The sequence below is a fragment of the Stigmatopora nigra genome, chromosome 14 (genome assembly GCF_051989575.1).
Source record: "Stigmatopora nigra isolate UIUO_SnigA chromosome 14, RoL_Snig_1.1, whole genome shotgun sequence".
Taxonomy (NCBI): Eukaryota; Metazoa; Chordata; class Actinopteri; order Syngnathiformes; family Syngnathidae; genus Stigmatopora; species Stigmatopora nigra.
This window is the reverse complement of record NC_135521.1, coordinates 4,969,993-4,984,297: the sequence shown is the minus strand read 5'-3', so window position 1 is coordinate 4,984,297 and position 14,305 is coordinate 4,969,993. Positions and strand designations below refer to the sequence as shown.

At 36.6% G+C, this 14,305-nt stretch overlaps 1 protein-coding gene across 1 annotated transcript; it reads left to right on the top strand.

Moving 5' to 3' along the window:
* Positions 1 to 1,653: 1,653 nt before the first annotated feature.
* Positions 1,654 to 12,996, top strand: LOC144207263 (neuronal acetylcholine receptor subunit alpha-7-like). Its single transcript, XM_077732641.1, has 9 exons — positions 1,654 to 1,861; positions 5,476 to 5,615; positions 5,705 to 5,749; positions 5,948 to 6,057; positions 7,378 to 7,625; positions 8,345 to 8,539; positions 9,272 to 9,358; positions 10,307 to 10,416; positions 10,766 to 12,996. Exons 1-9 carry the CDS (start codon positions 1,792 to 1,794, stop codon positions 11,366 to 11,368), a joined length of 1,608 nt encoding a protein of 535 aa, XP_077588767.1. The 5' UTR covers positions 1,654 to 1,791; the 3' UTR covers positions 11,369 to 12,996.
* Positions 12,997 to 14,305: the final 1,309 nt, after the last annotated feature.

Genomic DNA, 14,305 nt, shown 5'->3' with positions numbered 1-14,305 from the left:
GAACTGCACTGTAATGCATCCATTTTGAATGTTTATATCTTATTTAAATACTCATTGAGTGAAATTACACCAGGCGGTGCAGATGTTTCTCCACGTTTTCTAGTCCAATGTATTTAGTTAAAATGTGGTGATACGGTACGACACGACAGTTGGTGCACCTTTCAACCCTAATGAGGATTAATGGTACACATCCGCAAGTACAGTCTGTACAAACAACAACAACAAAAATCATAATTTTGGTCCAATTCAGTTGTATTTAACTTTTTTTTAAAGAATACTACTTCACAATTGTAGTTTATTCATCCCCAAGGGGCAAATTCACTTGCAGTCAGAAATAAATTCCTTGCAAACATGGACAAACATAGTAATATAAACTGTACACAAACTGGCAGAATGTGAAAGCAATGTGTGATTCAAGTCTCCTGAGATGATAATCATGGGCAGCTGGGACACTTGATTGTGGACAAGCATCAGCTGGAGGTGGCCACAGCCAAATGTCCAAATAACCCATTATTTCACTCTCTTAATTACATTTCTTGAAGAAATTCGAGTGTCCAATCCACTTTACATGGACGCTAATTCATGAAATGTCCATGCTGCACTTTTTTGCAAGTCATTTTTAAGTCATTTTTGTTTATTTAAGTTGTGAGTGTTAAAAAATTTGCAAACCAGTGATCCAAAAATGGAATGAATAATGGACGTCAATAGAACACATCCCCTTAGACATGACGATCAACAGATGCAAAGTCTACCATTCCGTTGATGTTTTTTTTTTTTGTGTCTCTGCTGTGAACACAGATTAGGAAATAAATAAATAAATAAGAGAGAAACAAAACAGAAAAGTGCAGAGAGCCAAATAGATGCAGAGCCAAGATAAAAGCAATGCCACAACATTTAAGTCCATTAGTGGAACACTGCTCATGTATTAAAGATAAGAGAATTAACATCTCCCTTCTGCTCTTTGGACTATTTTCCACACTTAAGTCTTTATTCTGCTTTTCAAACTGACTAAAAAGGAATTTATTTCTGACTGAAATTATCTTTGGAGCTTAAGCAGTGCACTGGCCTATAATAATGACAACAAAATGTTTATATGCTTTTGAATTAGGTAGACATATTGCAGTATTAGGAACTCTCCAAATAAAATCAACTAAAAATACAAATATGCTGTAAAACTGTCCGTTTTTGGATGAAACTATTCATTTAAAGGCTGCCATATTGTGAATCAAATTGACTGACCAGAATTTAAAACGCGAGTTGGACTTTATGAATACAAAATCAGAAAAAAAATCCAATCAAAATCAAATCAAAAGCCTTTGTTGTCATCAAACACAGCTGCGTATAACGAAATGGCTTGTGCTCCTCCACAAAGTACATTTTCCCAGTAAAAATAATTAAAAATAAATAGATAAAAAACATAAATAAGTCATCCAAAAAATATAAAAAGTCATATCCTGGACAGTTAGATTTTAAAATATTGTACAATCTAATGATGACAATCTATCCTGCTAAAACATACCAAAAAAAAACTCAATTCCTTTTCTACAAATGCTCCCAAGAGCATCTCCATGTTTTTTTTTTGCCCGTGTCACGTGAACGCGCTAATCTTCACTTGTTCTGAATTGTCCATGGTGGGCACGTTGCCCCCTCCCCTTCTTCTTCTACTCCTTTTTCCAGCGCCTCTCTCTTAGCTCCGGTTCCCCCATCGCTCCGAATCCAAGACGGAGAGCATCCGCAGCAGCAGAGAGAGCCAGCCCGCAGCCAGGGCCGGTGCCGACCTGCCTTGCCAGGATGCGCTGCCACAAGTTTGGGGCAGCATCTTCCCTCGGATTTTACATGTGGACGGCCATACTCATTAGAGGTATGTAGATAATTATTGATATGCCTGGGATATCATTTGAAGGGTACTGGAACAATTGAAGTAGTTGGATGTGGACTTTAATGACACACTGACACCTGTAAATGTGATTTATACCAGTCAGAACTTATTGTCGTCCCTTATTTTGAAAGTCATTATTGCTCGTGCCAATAATATATATTTTTTATTAAAATTTGTATTGAAAATCATTCAATTGATGCTTTTCAAAGACAATATTCATCACTAAGAATTTCTAATTAACGACAGTTTGAGGCAAATACTCCTGAAGTCTAAATCTAAAATGTTTTACAATGTACTACCAATGATGCATGGCTAATTTTGTAGTACGCATACACTGTTTAAAATATTCATAGTTACACCTTTCAATTTGTACTGTTTGTCAAAATAAGTCTTTTTTTTCTATGTAAATATATTTGTTTTATGTAGGGTTTTGCACACAGACCCTAAATGGGGCTCTATTTTGAATAAATATCCCTCCTAACATCGATTCCAATCAAGTGTTTGCAATCCAATTAATTTGCGGGTTAAATAAAGTCAGTGAGTGCTTAATGTTGACCCCCTTTTAACTCTAGTTGATTGTTTAATTCAACACAGCCACTTCCCCACTTAAGAGCACATATGCACTTGTACAACCACATCATTCCTTTTTCAAACTTTCATGAATTCATCTTCACTAATATATTAATCCTAATAAGAAATGTGAGCATGTCATAGCTTATCCCAGCTGACTTCAGGCAGCAGGCGGTACACACAGAACCATAAAAAGGTCATAAACAATTCATATTTTCAAATATTATTCCTTGAGAGCCATACTCAGAATTTCAAAATAAAAGAAGATGAAAATGGGTGCTTTTTTAAAAGTAATTTCACCACATATAAAGTTTAAAAAAGTGATTTTTTTTAAAATAAATTTTTACGCTCTGGCTAATCAATGAGAGTATGCATACGAAGGAGTCTAATAAAAAATAAATACGATTAAAAAGGTGCTAGAAGTGGTGTCAACACCACAGTGCTGACGTCCTTAAGAGCCACACGTGGCTCCCGAGCCATAGCTTCCCTACCCCTGCTCGTCATATTATTGAAGCACATCTGTGTTCATAAATGCATGAGTAATGTTCACTTCTGTGTTTAATGAGTCGTGCCACTTTAACCATCCAATAATGTACACAACATCTGTATTATTGGAGTTATTTACTACAACCAATGGCAAGCAGGTCTGTTTTACCACCCTCTTCTTTTTAAAGTTCCCATAGAAATGCCGCCGTCTTCATCCCACATTCCGCCATAAAAATGTCTTCCTTAATTTGATGCATTTTGTTTTTAGTTCCAGAACTGTTAGAAATACTCAAGAGATGTTTTATTGAGTATGAAAGTTGTAGACACATGGAAGGTCTTTGCACTCGGATTAGGATTAAGCATCAAGTGGTTTTAGGACTGACCATAGATTATAAAACTCTCCTATATTAATTCCATCCAGCGAGACAGCCATTAAGACATTTGTCCATATGTCATGTTACAACTCTTTTTATGTTCGAATATCCAATAATATTTAGTATAGCTAATTGTACACCATGTAGTATATAAAGATGGATTTTTTTATGCATGTTTGGAATCATAAACAGGTTATTTATATCTCTTTAGTGTAAATAAATACTTTAAAATGACTGAATCCAATATGAATTCATTTAGTTTTTTCCTAAATTTCAGAATTTTGAATTTGCCAGACATCTTTTCATCACTTCTTCAAATTCCAGCCAACATATTTGAAAAAACTACACCTTAACCAGTCTCTCTATTCAAGTGCAATGCCTTTTACTTTTGTCTATCAAACCAAAGTATGTCAACATTATTTATTAAATTCCAATACTGTGCAGAAATGCAATATTTCCATCACTACCAATAACCTTTGCCCATCTTCAACATTTCAGTCCAAATCATTCTTTAATTTTCCCCACAAGGGTTGCGGGGGGTGCTGGAGCCTATCCGACCTAACTGGGGACACCCTGAATTGGTGGCAAGCCAATCTCAGGACAACCAATCATAGCTAGGGGCAATTAAGAGTCTTCAACCAGCCTTACTTGCATGTTAGGGGATGTGTGAGGAAACCGGACTACCCCGAGGAAACCCACACAAAATCCACACAGGATGGCTGAAACCTCAGATCGAAGCCACTCCTCCACCATCAATAAAGTTTATGGCTTTTTATAAGTTTCCCACAAAATTTGACACTGAATTTTAAAACAATATGCTCAAATTATACAACATTACCTCATTTAAAAGCCAAATTCGGACACAAAAACGTCAGATGGAGCTCAAACATGTCTTTACATTCAGCAAGGCAAAAAAAACACTTGGCGAGAAATCCTACTCAATTCATTTCCCTTCTATTTTTAGGCGCCGGCGACTAATTAGAAAGTGTGCCAATCACGTTTTCTTGGCTTGTTTATTTCATTCCAAAACCCAATTGCCTGCACACACACACACACACACACACACACACACACACACACACACACACACACACACACACACACACACACAAATTCAGGACAGCCAGCACGGCTTTGAAAGAATAGGAGATCAAAAGAGAAAATGCTCATACAAAATATACAAAAAATGAGGTTGCATAAATTATAGTGTATAAAGTATCGGGTTGGGATGGAAAAGAGATGGAGAGATTAGGAAAGATAAAAAAAAGAGCTTCTTATTTTTCTTATCAAAATTTTATGATTTCATCGCCGCTTATCATGTACAACACGGGTGGCTTGTTTTTATTGCAATCAGACAAAATTGGCAAAACGCAAAATTGATGGATTGGATTTGACATTTATCCTTTACTTAATCATTCAAATTTATATTAAATTTGACTTGCGAGCCCTGTAACATCATGTATCACTTTAAAAAGTACTTATTTTCTTAAAGTTCAACTTCCATCAATTCCATTTTTGAGTGTAGTATTTCATTAGCATGGTATAAATAACACCATATTTAAGTCTAATCTAAAGAACGGTGCAAAAGAAATAAAATAAAATATAGCACCCCCTGTGGTGCTGATACCCTCGGGCTCTTCCTTTAGAGATATTCTAGCTGTGCTCATTAAATCAGAACAAATTTTTCAACAGGCATAGTTGTGGACAAATCCAATACTAAATGCACTTCATTACTGACCTTTTAAAAATTTCATATTGTGCACCTGCAGTTCATATTCCTATTAATAAATAACGCCTCTTCAATTTAGCGTGTTTTGTTTCCTTAGATGTCTTGCATTTTTTCAAACCAACATTTTATGGCATTACATCATGTTATTATTCTAATCCTAGTTTTTGATCACTACCAGTCCGCCCAGTTTCAACGGATTGTATCCGAAACAATCATTCACAGACGTCTGTCGCTGTCCATGGTGGCAAATATGTTAAAAGGGTTCAAGAAACACATTTTCTGGATCCAAATGTGTCATTTTGGTCAAATTTCAGTCTATATGCCAATTTCGATGATGCTATGCAGACTTAATCAATTGCAGTTTGATTTGTTGTGTTTGAAGGTGAATGAAAAGTCGCCACTTTGTGTAAAATTGCCCTTCCGATGTTGCTTTTCAGGATCTCTGCAAGGAGAGCACCAGAGGAGACTTTACAAGGAACTGCTTGCCAATTACAACAGGCTAGAAAGACCTGTAGTCAATGACTCGGCCGCCATCTTGGTGGAGTTGGGTTTCACTCTTCTGCAGATAATAGACGTGGTGAGAATAATACATTCTTAATGGAAATATTGCATTAATTTGCTCATTTTAGCATGAATACAATAAAGAATCATTTCTTGATTTATCAGGATGAGAAGAACCAAGTCTTGATGACCAATGCTTGGTTGCAGCTGGTGAGTTGATGGAAAGATTTTCGGTCTGTGGCATAAAAATAATTTGTCAATATGATGTAATATGTGTCATTTATAGTGAGCAGTTGTTTTCAAATGTAGCATGGTAGCATGTAGGAAATGACATTATTCAGGCTTAAGCATTGCTAAAATACTGCAAAAAAATGTCTTATAGTTGGACAATGTCTCTCTGTCTCTCAGTATTGGACGGATATTTATTTGAGCTGGAACCCGGATAACTACCCTGGTGTTCAGAACCTGCGATTCCCTTCAGATCAGATTTGGACTCCTGATATTCTTCTCTATAACAGGTCAGAATTCTTTGTTATTTTGGCTATGCAGGTTTGTGCTTATTTGGTTTCATAGAAAGAATATCAAGTTTGTAAGTGTGTGTGTATATGGAGAAAATATGGCATGATTTGCAGACTAGAGCTCCGATAAAATTCAATTAAATTGAGCTTTTTTGTTGTTGTTCAAAGTGTGTATTTCAACGACAATTGAATTGTTTCAAAGCAACAACAATGGGATTGAAGATGTGTGCCATGTTTGCCCAAATCCTTCAGAGACCTTCATTAAATCCTCTAATCCTAAATGGATTTTACAAGTGATAATAGGCTGACTTTGTAATTATCCTAATGCATTGTTCAAATTCACTTCAATTGTTCTTCATTATTTACACACAAAAGCTTGACTTTGTTTAAAAACAGGGGAAACAAACTGCTGTATTTGCAGTTAAATTGGATGTTTGTATCATGTTTTAGTTGTTTAACGTCGAGATATATCTGCAAAATAATATCATTGAGTATATCATTATTTAAAAGCCGGCTGACTTTAAAAAATGATTAAAATCATAATATCTGCGAAAACTAGAGAAGTAGTTTGATATTCATATGATTATAGTTTCAGTATTATTTATTGTCACAGGGGACAAAAGAAAATGTTTGTCTGAATTAACCCAAATATTCAAAGCTCAGGTCGGATTACCCATTCTAATCCCACTGCTCTCTTTTCCCATTTCAAGCTTTTACCCTCAAACTCCATTTTTTGCCTTATTCCCTCGATCATCCATACTTTTTACGCCAATCCCAATTTAGTGTCGTTAGTATGTTTTTCTTTCCAATTTAAAAGCAAATTATGACTTCACACTGCACATTTTGACATCCCATAGGTGCCCCTTATTGTCCAGGGGGGCCCAAGCAACTGCTTGCTTTTCCAGTCCACTGTCCTCTTTGCTTTTCAGCAAAATCATAACGTATCTTCCAACATATGCTACACCTTTAAATCTTGCATTATTATTTTTGGCCTGGATTAAAAGTATGAGCACCTTTTGTCTAAATAAGACTTGAACAATAAACTGCTTGAATAATTGATTTCTTCCTTCTGGTTCCTGGAGCGAGAACTGTTATGGACACACATAGAAAAAAAATATGAGTGTTTTCATCACTCATTTTGTCTGGAGGAAGGAATAATAAATGGGGTTCCACTTGGTTTTACAATTCCCATATTCTTTTATTTATTTGTTATATAAAGTCTTCGAGCTTCTGTATATTTGTGTGCATGTATCAGTTGCCCATCAAAAGTTCTGGATGTAAAAATGGACATAGTAAAACCTTTTTTTAATGTAATTTTAGTGCGGACGACCGCTTTGACGCCACCTTCCACACCAATGTTTTGGTCAATGCATCTGGTTATTGTCAGTACATCCCTCCTGGAATCTTGAAGAGTACTTGCTACATTGATGTACGTTGGTTTCCCTTCGATGTGCAAAAATGTGACTTGAAGTTTGGCTCCTGGACGCACAATGGCTGGCTTCTGGACCTCCAAATGCTGGATGTGGACACGTCCACCTACATACCCAATGGAGAGTGGGATCTTGTCGGTGAGTTGCATTGTTCAATTGTACCGTTAAAGGATTAGAATGCACCGCTGTCATTAATAAATTTTCATCTTTAACTTCTTTTTTTAACAAAAGCATTGCTGTCGGTGGACTAAACCATTTTACTTCTGCAAAAAACTACCAATATGTTTGAAGGCTGTAAATTAAAGCGAATTCTTTCATTTTATGTTATCAATATATGGACACTTTCCCAAAAATGGGAATTTCTACTAATTATGATATGAAGATAAGTCATTATTGACATTATTAAAATGTTTGGAAAATGAAAAGGACCCTGAATTTGAAAGAAATTATGTCACCTATTAACTCATTCATTCCCAGCCATCTTTTTTTGTACAAGGCTGTACGAGCCCTTTTTTGCTGACAAAATAATATATATATTTCAAGCATAACCTTTTGACAGTGAAAATAAAAACTAAACAATTTTTACTATGACACCACAATCATTAGCTTTTCCACAATGACCCAAAATATATCCTTTCATTTCATTTAAAATTATTTCATGCCATTTCCCATGATAAACCAAAACAGGGCTGTTGCAAAAGCGACAATGTGCTATAGTTCACCCATCATGTGACCCATCTTTCCATTCACCCTTCTTGCATCCATATGGCTGTTTACAAAGACAGATGGGATGATTGTGTTCATGTTTTTTTTAAATTATTTTTTCAATTTTTTTTTTTTATACTTAACTCCCTCAGGTGTTCCAGTCAAACGCAACGAGCTGTACTACGACTGTTGCAAGGAACCTTATCCCGACGTAACCTTCACCGTCACCATGCGCCGCAGAACGCTTTATTATGGTCTGAATTTGCTCATCCCCTGCGTGCTGATTTCCGGATTGGCCCTGTTGGTCTTTCTTCTGCCTGCCGACTCGGGAGAAAAGATATCTCTAGGTGAAATGAGGCACAGATGTGAACAATTCAACCGTACCGACCTCGTTTAAATCCCGAAAACTTTGTTATTATCATGTGTATTTGCTATCAGAAGAAGCCATCAAACCATAACTATTATTACCTCAGTCATCACTGTCCAAATACATTAAAGTGCAATTTTTACAGAGGTGATCCTATGGATATATTATAGGAATCAAAAATTTTCATTTTTGGTGCACAGCAGCCATATCTCTTATTTTACTGCGGAAACTTTCTAATACCGAGACAGAATGTCTAATGTGTGCTGGATAAGAACCATCCTAAGGCAATAAAAAGGAAGTTTCCCCATCATTCCGTTGATTCTGAACATTAATATTAGCTATGAGTTCATTTTTTACCCAAATTAAATGACTTCAGAATGTGCGCCCTACAAAAGAATGCTGACTTCATGACATTTTCCAACCTAGCTTTTATCGTGTAGAATGCATACGTGTATGCACACATACTCATGAACTATGTAGCAAGTCATAAATACATGCATGAAAAGGAGAATAATTGAATTTCTGAGCAGAGTTTTTGATGGATAAGCACATGTGGATGAAAAAAAAAAAAGATTTTTGAGGTTCTTCAGCTTCCAGCCAGATAATTTGCCGCAGTTTTGGAATAACTGATTACATCCATAAGTAGAATAATTATGGATTTTACACAACTGTAATCTGACTCACACTTTTCTTTTTCTGTGTTTGTAAACAGGAATTACTGTGCTGCTTTCCCTAACTGTCTTCATGCTTCTGGTAGCTGAGATCATGCCGGCCACCTCCGACTCAGTTCCTCTCATCGGTGGGTTTTATTTATATGTATAAATCTATTTATAAGTCCAGAACTGACCTCAGACAAACAGGAAAAGATGGACGGATAGATGCAAGCATGCGTGAATGAAACAATACGATGCATTATGTTAAATAGAGCAACCAAATGTAGTGAACGTTTCATGAAATTTCTCCCTCCAATGACACATCACTTGCAATGTACACAAAGACACAATCCACAATATCTTCAATCTAGTTTTGCTAGGAATATTTGAGTCTATTTTTTTCTAACTACTGAAAAATCACAAGTGTCAGTGTGTGAGCCTCATGAAGTTAATAACACGTTTTAATGAGATAAACTGACCCTAACATTTGATTATAACTGACCTGAGAACAAGCCCAACGGTGCTCTTAATTCAATGACTCATTTTTCCCACATTGTGACGGAATGTGCTTACGAATTATTTTCAACCTTAGCATGGTCAGTTTAGAGCAGTGGTGTCACACATACGGCCCGTGGGCCAGAAGCGGCCTGCTAGGGAGTCTGATCTAGCCTCCTCATATATACTGAGTTCACAGGGAACCTTAAAATGCCCAAAACCAACAATAAGTAACCTGAAAATGCCCTAAAATCAGCAGAAAGTGACCCGTTAACAGGAAGCAGCCCAGAATTTCCCAAAACCAATTGGAAATGATCCCCATTTTACAAGAAGTGACCTGTAATTAACCTAAAATGGGAAGGAAGCCAGGCAAAAGGAACTCATTCACTTAGCATTGACAACAATTGGTAACCAATTGACTTAAAGTGGCCCTGAATTTTCATCTTTCAGTGCCATTGACGTCTAGGGTGGTCACTTTTTTATGCCAAAAATGAAATAGTAGTTGGTATGAATCTGGCCCACAATCCAAACTAACTTTGAATTAAAAATAGCCAAATAAAAGACGTTGTAGCTTATCTTATTTGTTGTGTGTCTCCCAGCTCAGTACTTTGCCAGCACCATGATGATCGTCGGAATGTCAGTGGTTGTGACTGTCATCGTCCTACAGTTTCATCACCACGACCCTCAGGGAGGCAAAATGCCCAAGTGGGTAAGTGATGGAGCTCCTTTTTTTGTTTTGGTTTCAATTTGAATTAAAGGATTCATCATCCCAGTCATTAAAAACATTCAGAAAGAAAAATGTCATGCTTTGAAAATTTTAAATCAATTTGTCCAATTCAGTACTTACAACTATTGGAAAATTGCATATAATAGGTATTTTTGGCCCCATTTTTTATTATCTTGCCCTTGACAACAAATCATTGTCATCAAAATAGTCAGCATATGAGGTTGTCTATTTAAAAAAAAAAATGGGCAGATTTTGTATACATTTGCTATTCTTTAATAATCCAAGCAACGTAGATTTCTGGGAAAAAAAAACTGATTTTTTACATTTTCAGGTTCGGGTGGTCCTGTTAAACTGGTGTGCGTGGTTTCTACGCATGAAGCAACCGGGTGATGATCGCAAACGTCCAGGCTACAAACACCACCGTCCTACCCAGCACCATTCTAGCACCAACTCAATTGAGATGGGGGCCATTCCAAGCCTCTCCATCCCACTTTCCCAAACGTCCTGCCCACCATGCACGTCCGGGACTTCCAACGGTTCCATGAGCCTCTACTTTGGCAGCTACCACTCCGTGGAAAATCCACATTACCCACCTTCCAGCGACTCCGGCGTGGCACTAGGCGGACGCGCTCACTGCTCCCCGGCGGAAGAGGATGAACCCCCGGGTGGTGGTACTCTGGGAATGGGTGGCGCTATGGCCGTCGGGGTCCCGCCGCTGGAAATTCAGCGCATTTTGGAGGAGGTGACCTATATCGCCCAGCGCTTTCGGGACCAGGACGAGGCTGAGGCCATTAGCGGTGAGTGGAAGTTTGCAGCGGCGGTGGTGGACCGGCTGTGCCTGGTGGCCTTCTCACTTTTCTCCATCATTTGCACCTTCACTATTCTCATGTCAGCACCTAATTTCATAGAGGCTGTCTCCAAAGACTTTACATAGCTGGACACAGTCATGTTTTGGTGGGTGTTTTTTTTTCTTTGTGTGGCCTGTCCACGTGATTGTTCATGAGTGTCACCTGCGGAATCTTTTAAAAAAAAAATCTATCAAAATCTAAAGCCTTAATGGTCATCAAACACAGCTGTTTATAACAAAAGTGGTGGTGCTACTCCACAAAGTGCATTTTCCCAGTAAAAAGATGAATAAGTCATATAAAAATATTTAAAAAGTCATGTCCTGGTAAGGTAAATTCTAAAATATTGCACAATCTAAGGTATTGCACATTGTTGTTGCACACATTGTTATTTTTTTCTGGCTCTCCTTCCTTTGTGTGAGCCAGGTGTTTGTAATTGTCATCAAGTCCTGTGGGTGAGTTAAAAAAAAGGATTTTCTGTCTTGGTTATGTTGAATTTGAATTGAGTTGAATTGAATTGAACTGAATGCTTGTTATTGTCTTTATACAAGTATTATGAGATTTAAAGCTTTACCACAAAGTGCACAAATACAACAACAAAAAAACAGATAAATAAAAAAATCATGAGTAGTAAATAGTAACTAAATAAATAAGTAGTCCAAATGTTGGTCTTTCATCGGGGTGCATCTCCCCCATTTTCATCCTTCTCAGTTAAGTTTGTATTTTATTAATTTTTTCCCCAGCATGAGTTTGTAAGGTGTTTTTTGTTGTTATTTTTTTCATTATTTCTTAAGTTTGTGCACTAGCACTCTTTCTTTTGTTGTCTGCTTCCTGCTCCTGGGTTCTCCTCTGCAGCCTGGGCTGGACTTAACATAACTGAGACAGAAAAAAAAGAGAACGTCGCACGCAAAGCGGGGGTTTAAAGTCACAGAATGATGACATTGACACACACCGCCAGCTCATACAAAGGGAAGGAAAGCCAGAAAAAATACAGCAGGTGACACTCATTACCAATTAAGTGCATAGGACACGCAAGGAAAAAACACCCAACCTTAAAAAAGACAACAACAAAAAAGAAACATGCCCCAATTTATTGCTCTTAGTGGGTTGATGGGTATTTCTTTTATTTTTTCTCTATGTAAATATAATTATTTTATGTCTCAGCTATTGCAAACTTGTATGTGAAAACACTAACACAATTTGTCCATAAACAAGCTCACGTGCATAATCAAGACATTTTTTTACACATATAGTGGAAGTCTACATACATTTTTTTCCTAATATTAAAAAAAGAAACAATAACAAATCCTTTCAAAAGAAAAAAACAGTACAAATCAATTGGCAAAGAGAGCAAACTAACAAATGTATAGATCAATATAGTAAATTATTAATAATAGAACACTGTCAATGATATAATTGTACAAGTGTACACGTCCTCTAGGCTTTATATAAATGTTCACTTTAAAAATGAATCATTTTGTTATGGGAATTTAAAGATCACATTTATACTGTATTAAAATCCCTTGTGAACATTAAATGTATTGTGCAAAAATGGTTGGAGTGGACCAATAATATACCCTAGAAACCAAGATGTTATTCTGAAATTTATTTGTTTAATGTTCCACATCCTTAACCATATGGCTGAAACGATATGATAACTAGTACAACTGTTTAAAGTATACTAAAAATGGTTGAAATAAAACGTGGATTAAAGTTATGTGACTTTTGAAGGAGTAACTTATTTCACCACCTGATTCATATCTTCAATAGAATGAGAATCACTATATAAAAAGTCACAATGTGACTAATCTAGTCAAATTATCAGATTTAAAAATACCCCAGATAAGGCTTCCTTAGAGTGTGACAGAAAATAACTTAAAATAACTGAATTCTGTGGATGAGTGTATCCAGCCAATCATATCACATAAAACATGAAAATGTTTCTAGTATTTGATCCCACTGTGCATCCTTGCCAGGAACGGCCTCGTGCCACATAATTGACCATTAACTATGTCAGCCCTTCCCCCAACACTCAACCTAGGGAATAGATTGGATGTTTTTTCCACCTCATTTAATGTCCTACTGTTTGATACGCAGATGTGGAATATGATAAAGAACACACATTCATTGTGCAGTCCCACTCTGGAACGTTATGTTCTATGACTTTCCTATTTGGACCAAAATCCCAGAAGACACAGTTAGTTAATGTGACATTTTTGATGCAGTATATGGTTGCATTTGCCTGGTATACTCTCAACAGATCATATTGGTTAATGTCATTTTTAGTGTTGTAAAATATTGGGATTCATATGAAAAAAAGTCATTAGAATCAGTCTAACAAGTTTTTCAAAAGTTGCAGGGGTAGATTGTGATTGTAGAATATATTAGTTTCTCTGGAAATGAACATCCTCTTAATACCGTGTAAATGGTCCTAGGGGAGGACCGCCTCCTCGTTAGTCTAATCGGAGTTCTCTTTAGGTTGCGCAGACAGAAATTGAGTAATGTGTGGACATTCTGTCTTTGGAAATTGAATTTCTCTGTAAAGTAAAGTTGGTTGATTACAATGACTTCTCCAAAAATGATAAATAATTGTTGATCCTTGATTGATAATGTCATTTAGATAAGACAAGTCTCACTAGTGAGGAAAATGTTTGCAAGTACAATATTTATTGCATGTAAAAAGACACAGCAGGTGACACTAATGACCAATCTAGTGCACAGGACACACAAGGAAAAAATACCTAACCCTAAAAATAAAAAAAATAAAAACGAGAGACAGACGAAACAAATGTTATATGGTGTACAGTGTACACCATTTGAAATGTTCAAATAATGTATACAATAGGGGAAAAAATTATACATGCTGTAAGATGTTTATCATTGGGTGTCTTTTATTCTCCCACTTTGACAACTTCAAGTGACAGAAGCATCCCATGCCGACATATGTTGTTGATTTTCAAAGCTGTTTTCTTGGAGTGCGAGTCGCGAAACGACGCTGTGTGACGTGACAGCGAGTCACGGGTATT

Coding starts and splice junctions, on each gene's coding strand:
- LOC144207263 (XM_077732641.1), top strand. CDS start 1,792: ATGCGCTGCCACAAGTTTGGGGCAGCATCTTCCCTCGGATTTTACATG. Junction 1,862..5,475: donor GACGGCCATACTCATTAGAG/GTATGTAGATAA, acceptor GTTGCTTTTCAG/GATCTCTGCAAGGAGAGCAC. Junction 9,359..10,306: donor CGACTCAGTTCCTCTCATCG/GTGGGTTTTATT, acceptor TGTGTCTCCCAG/CTCAGTACTTTGCCAGCACC.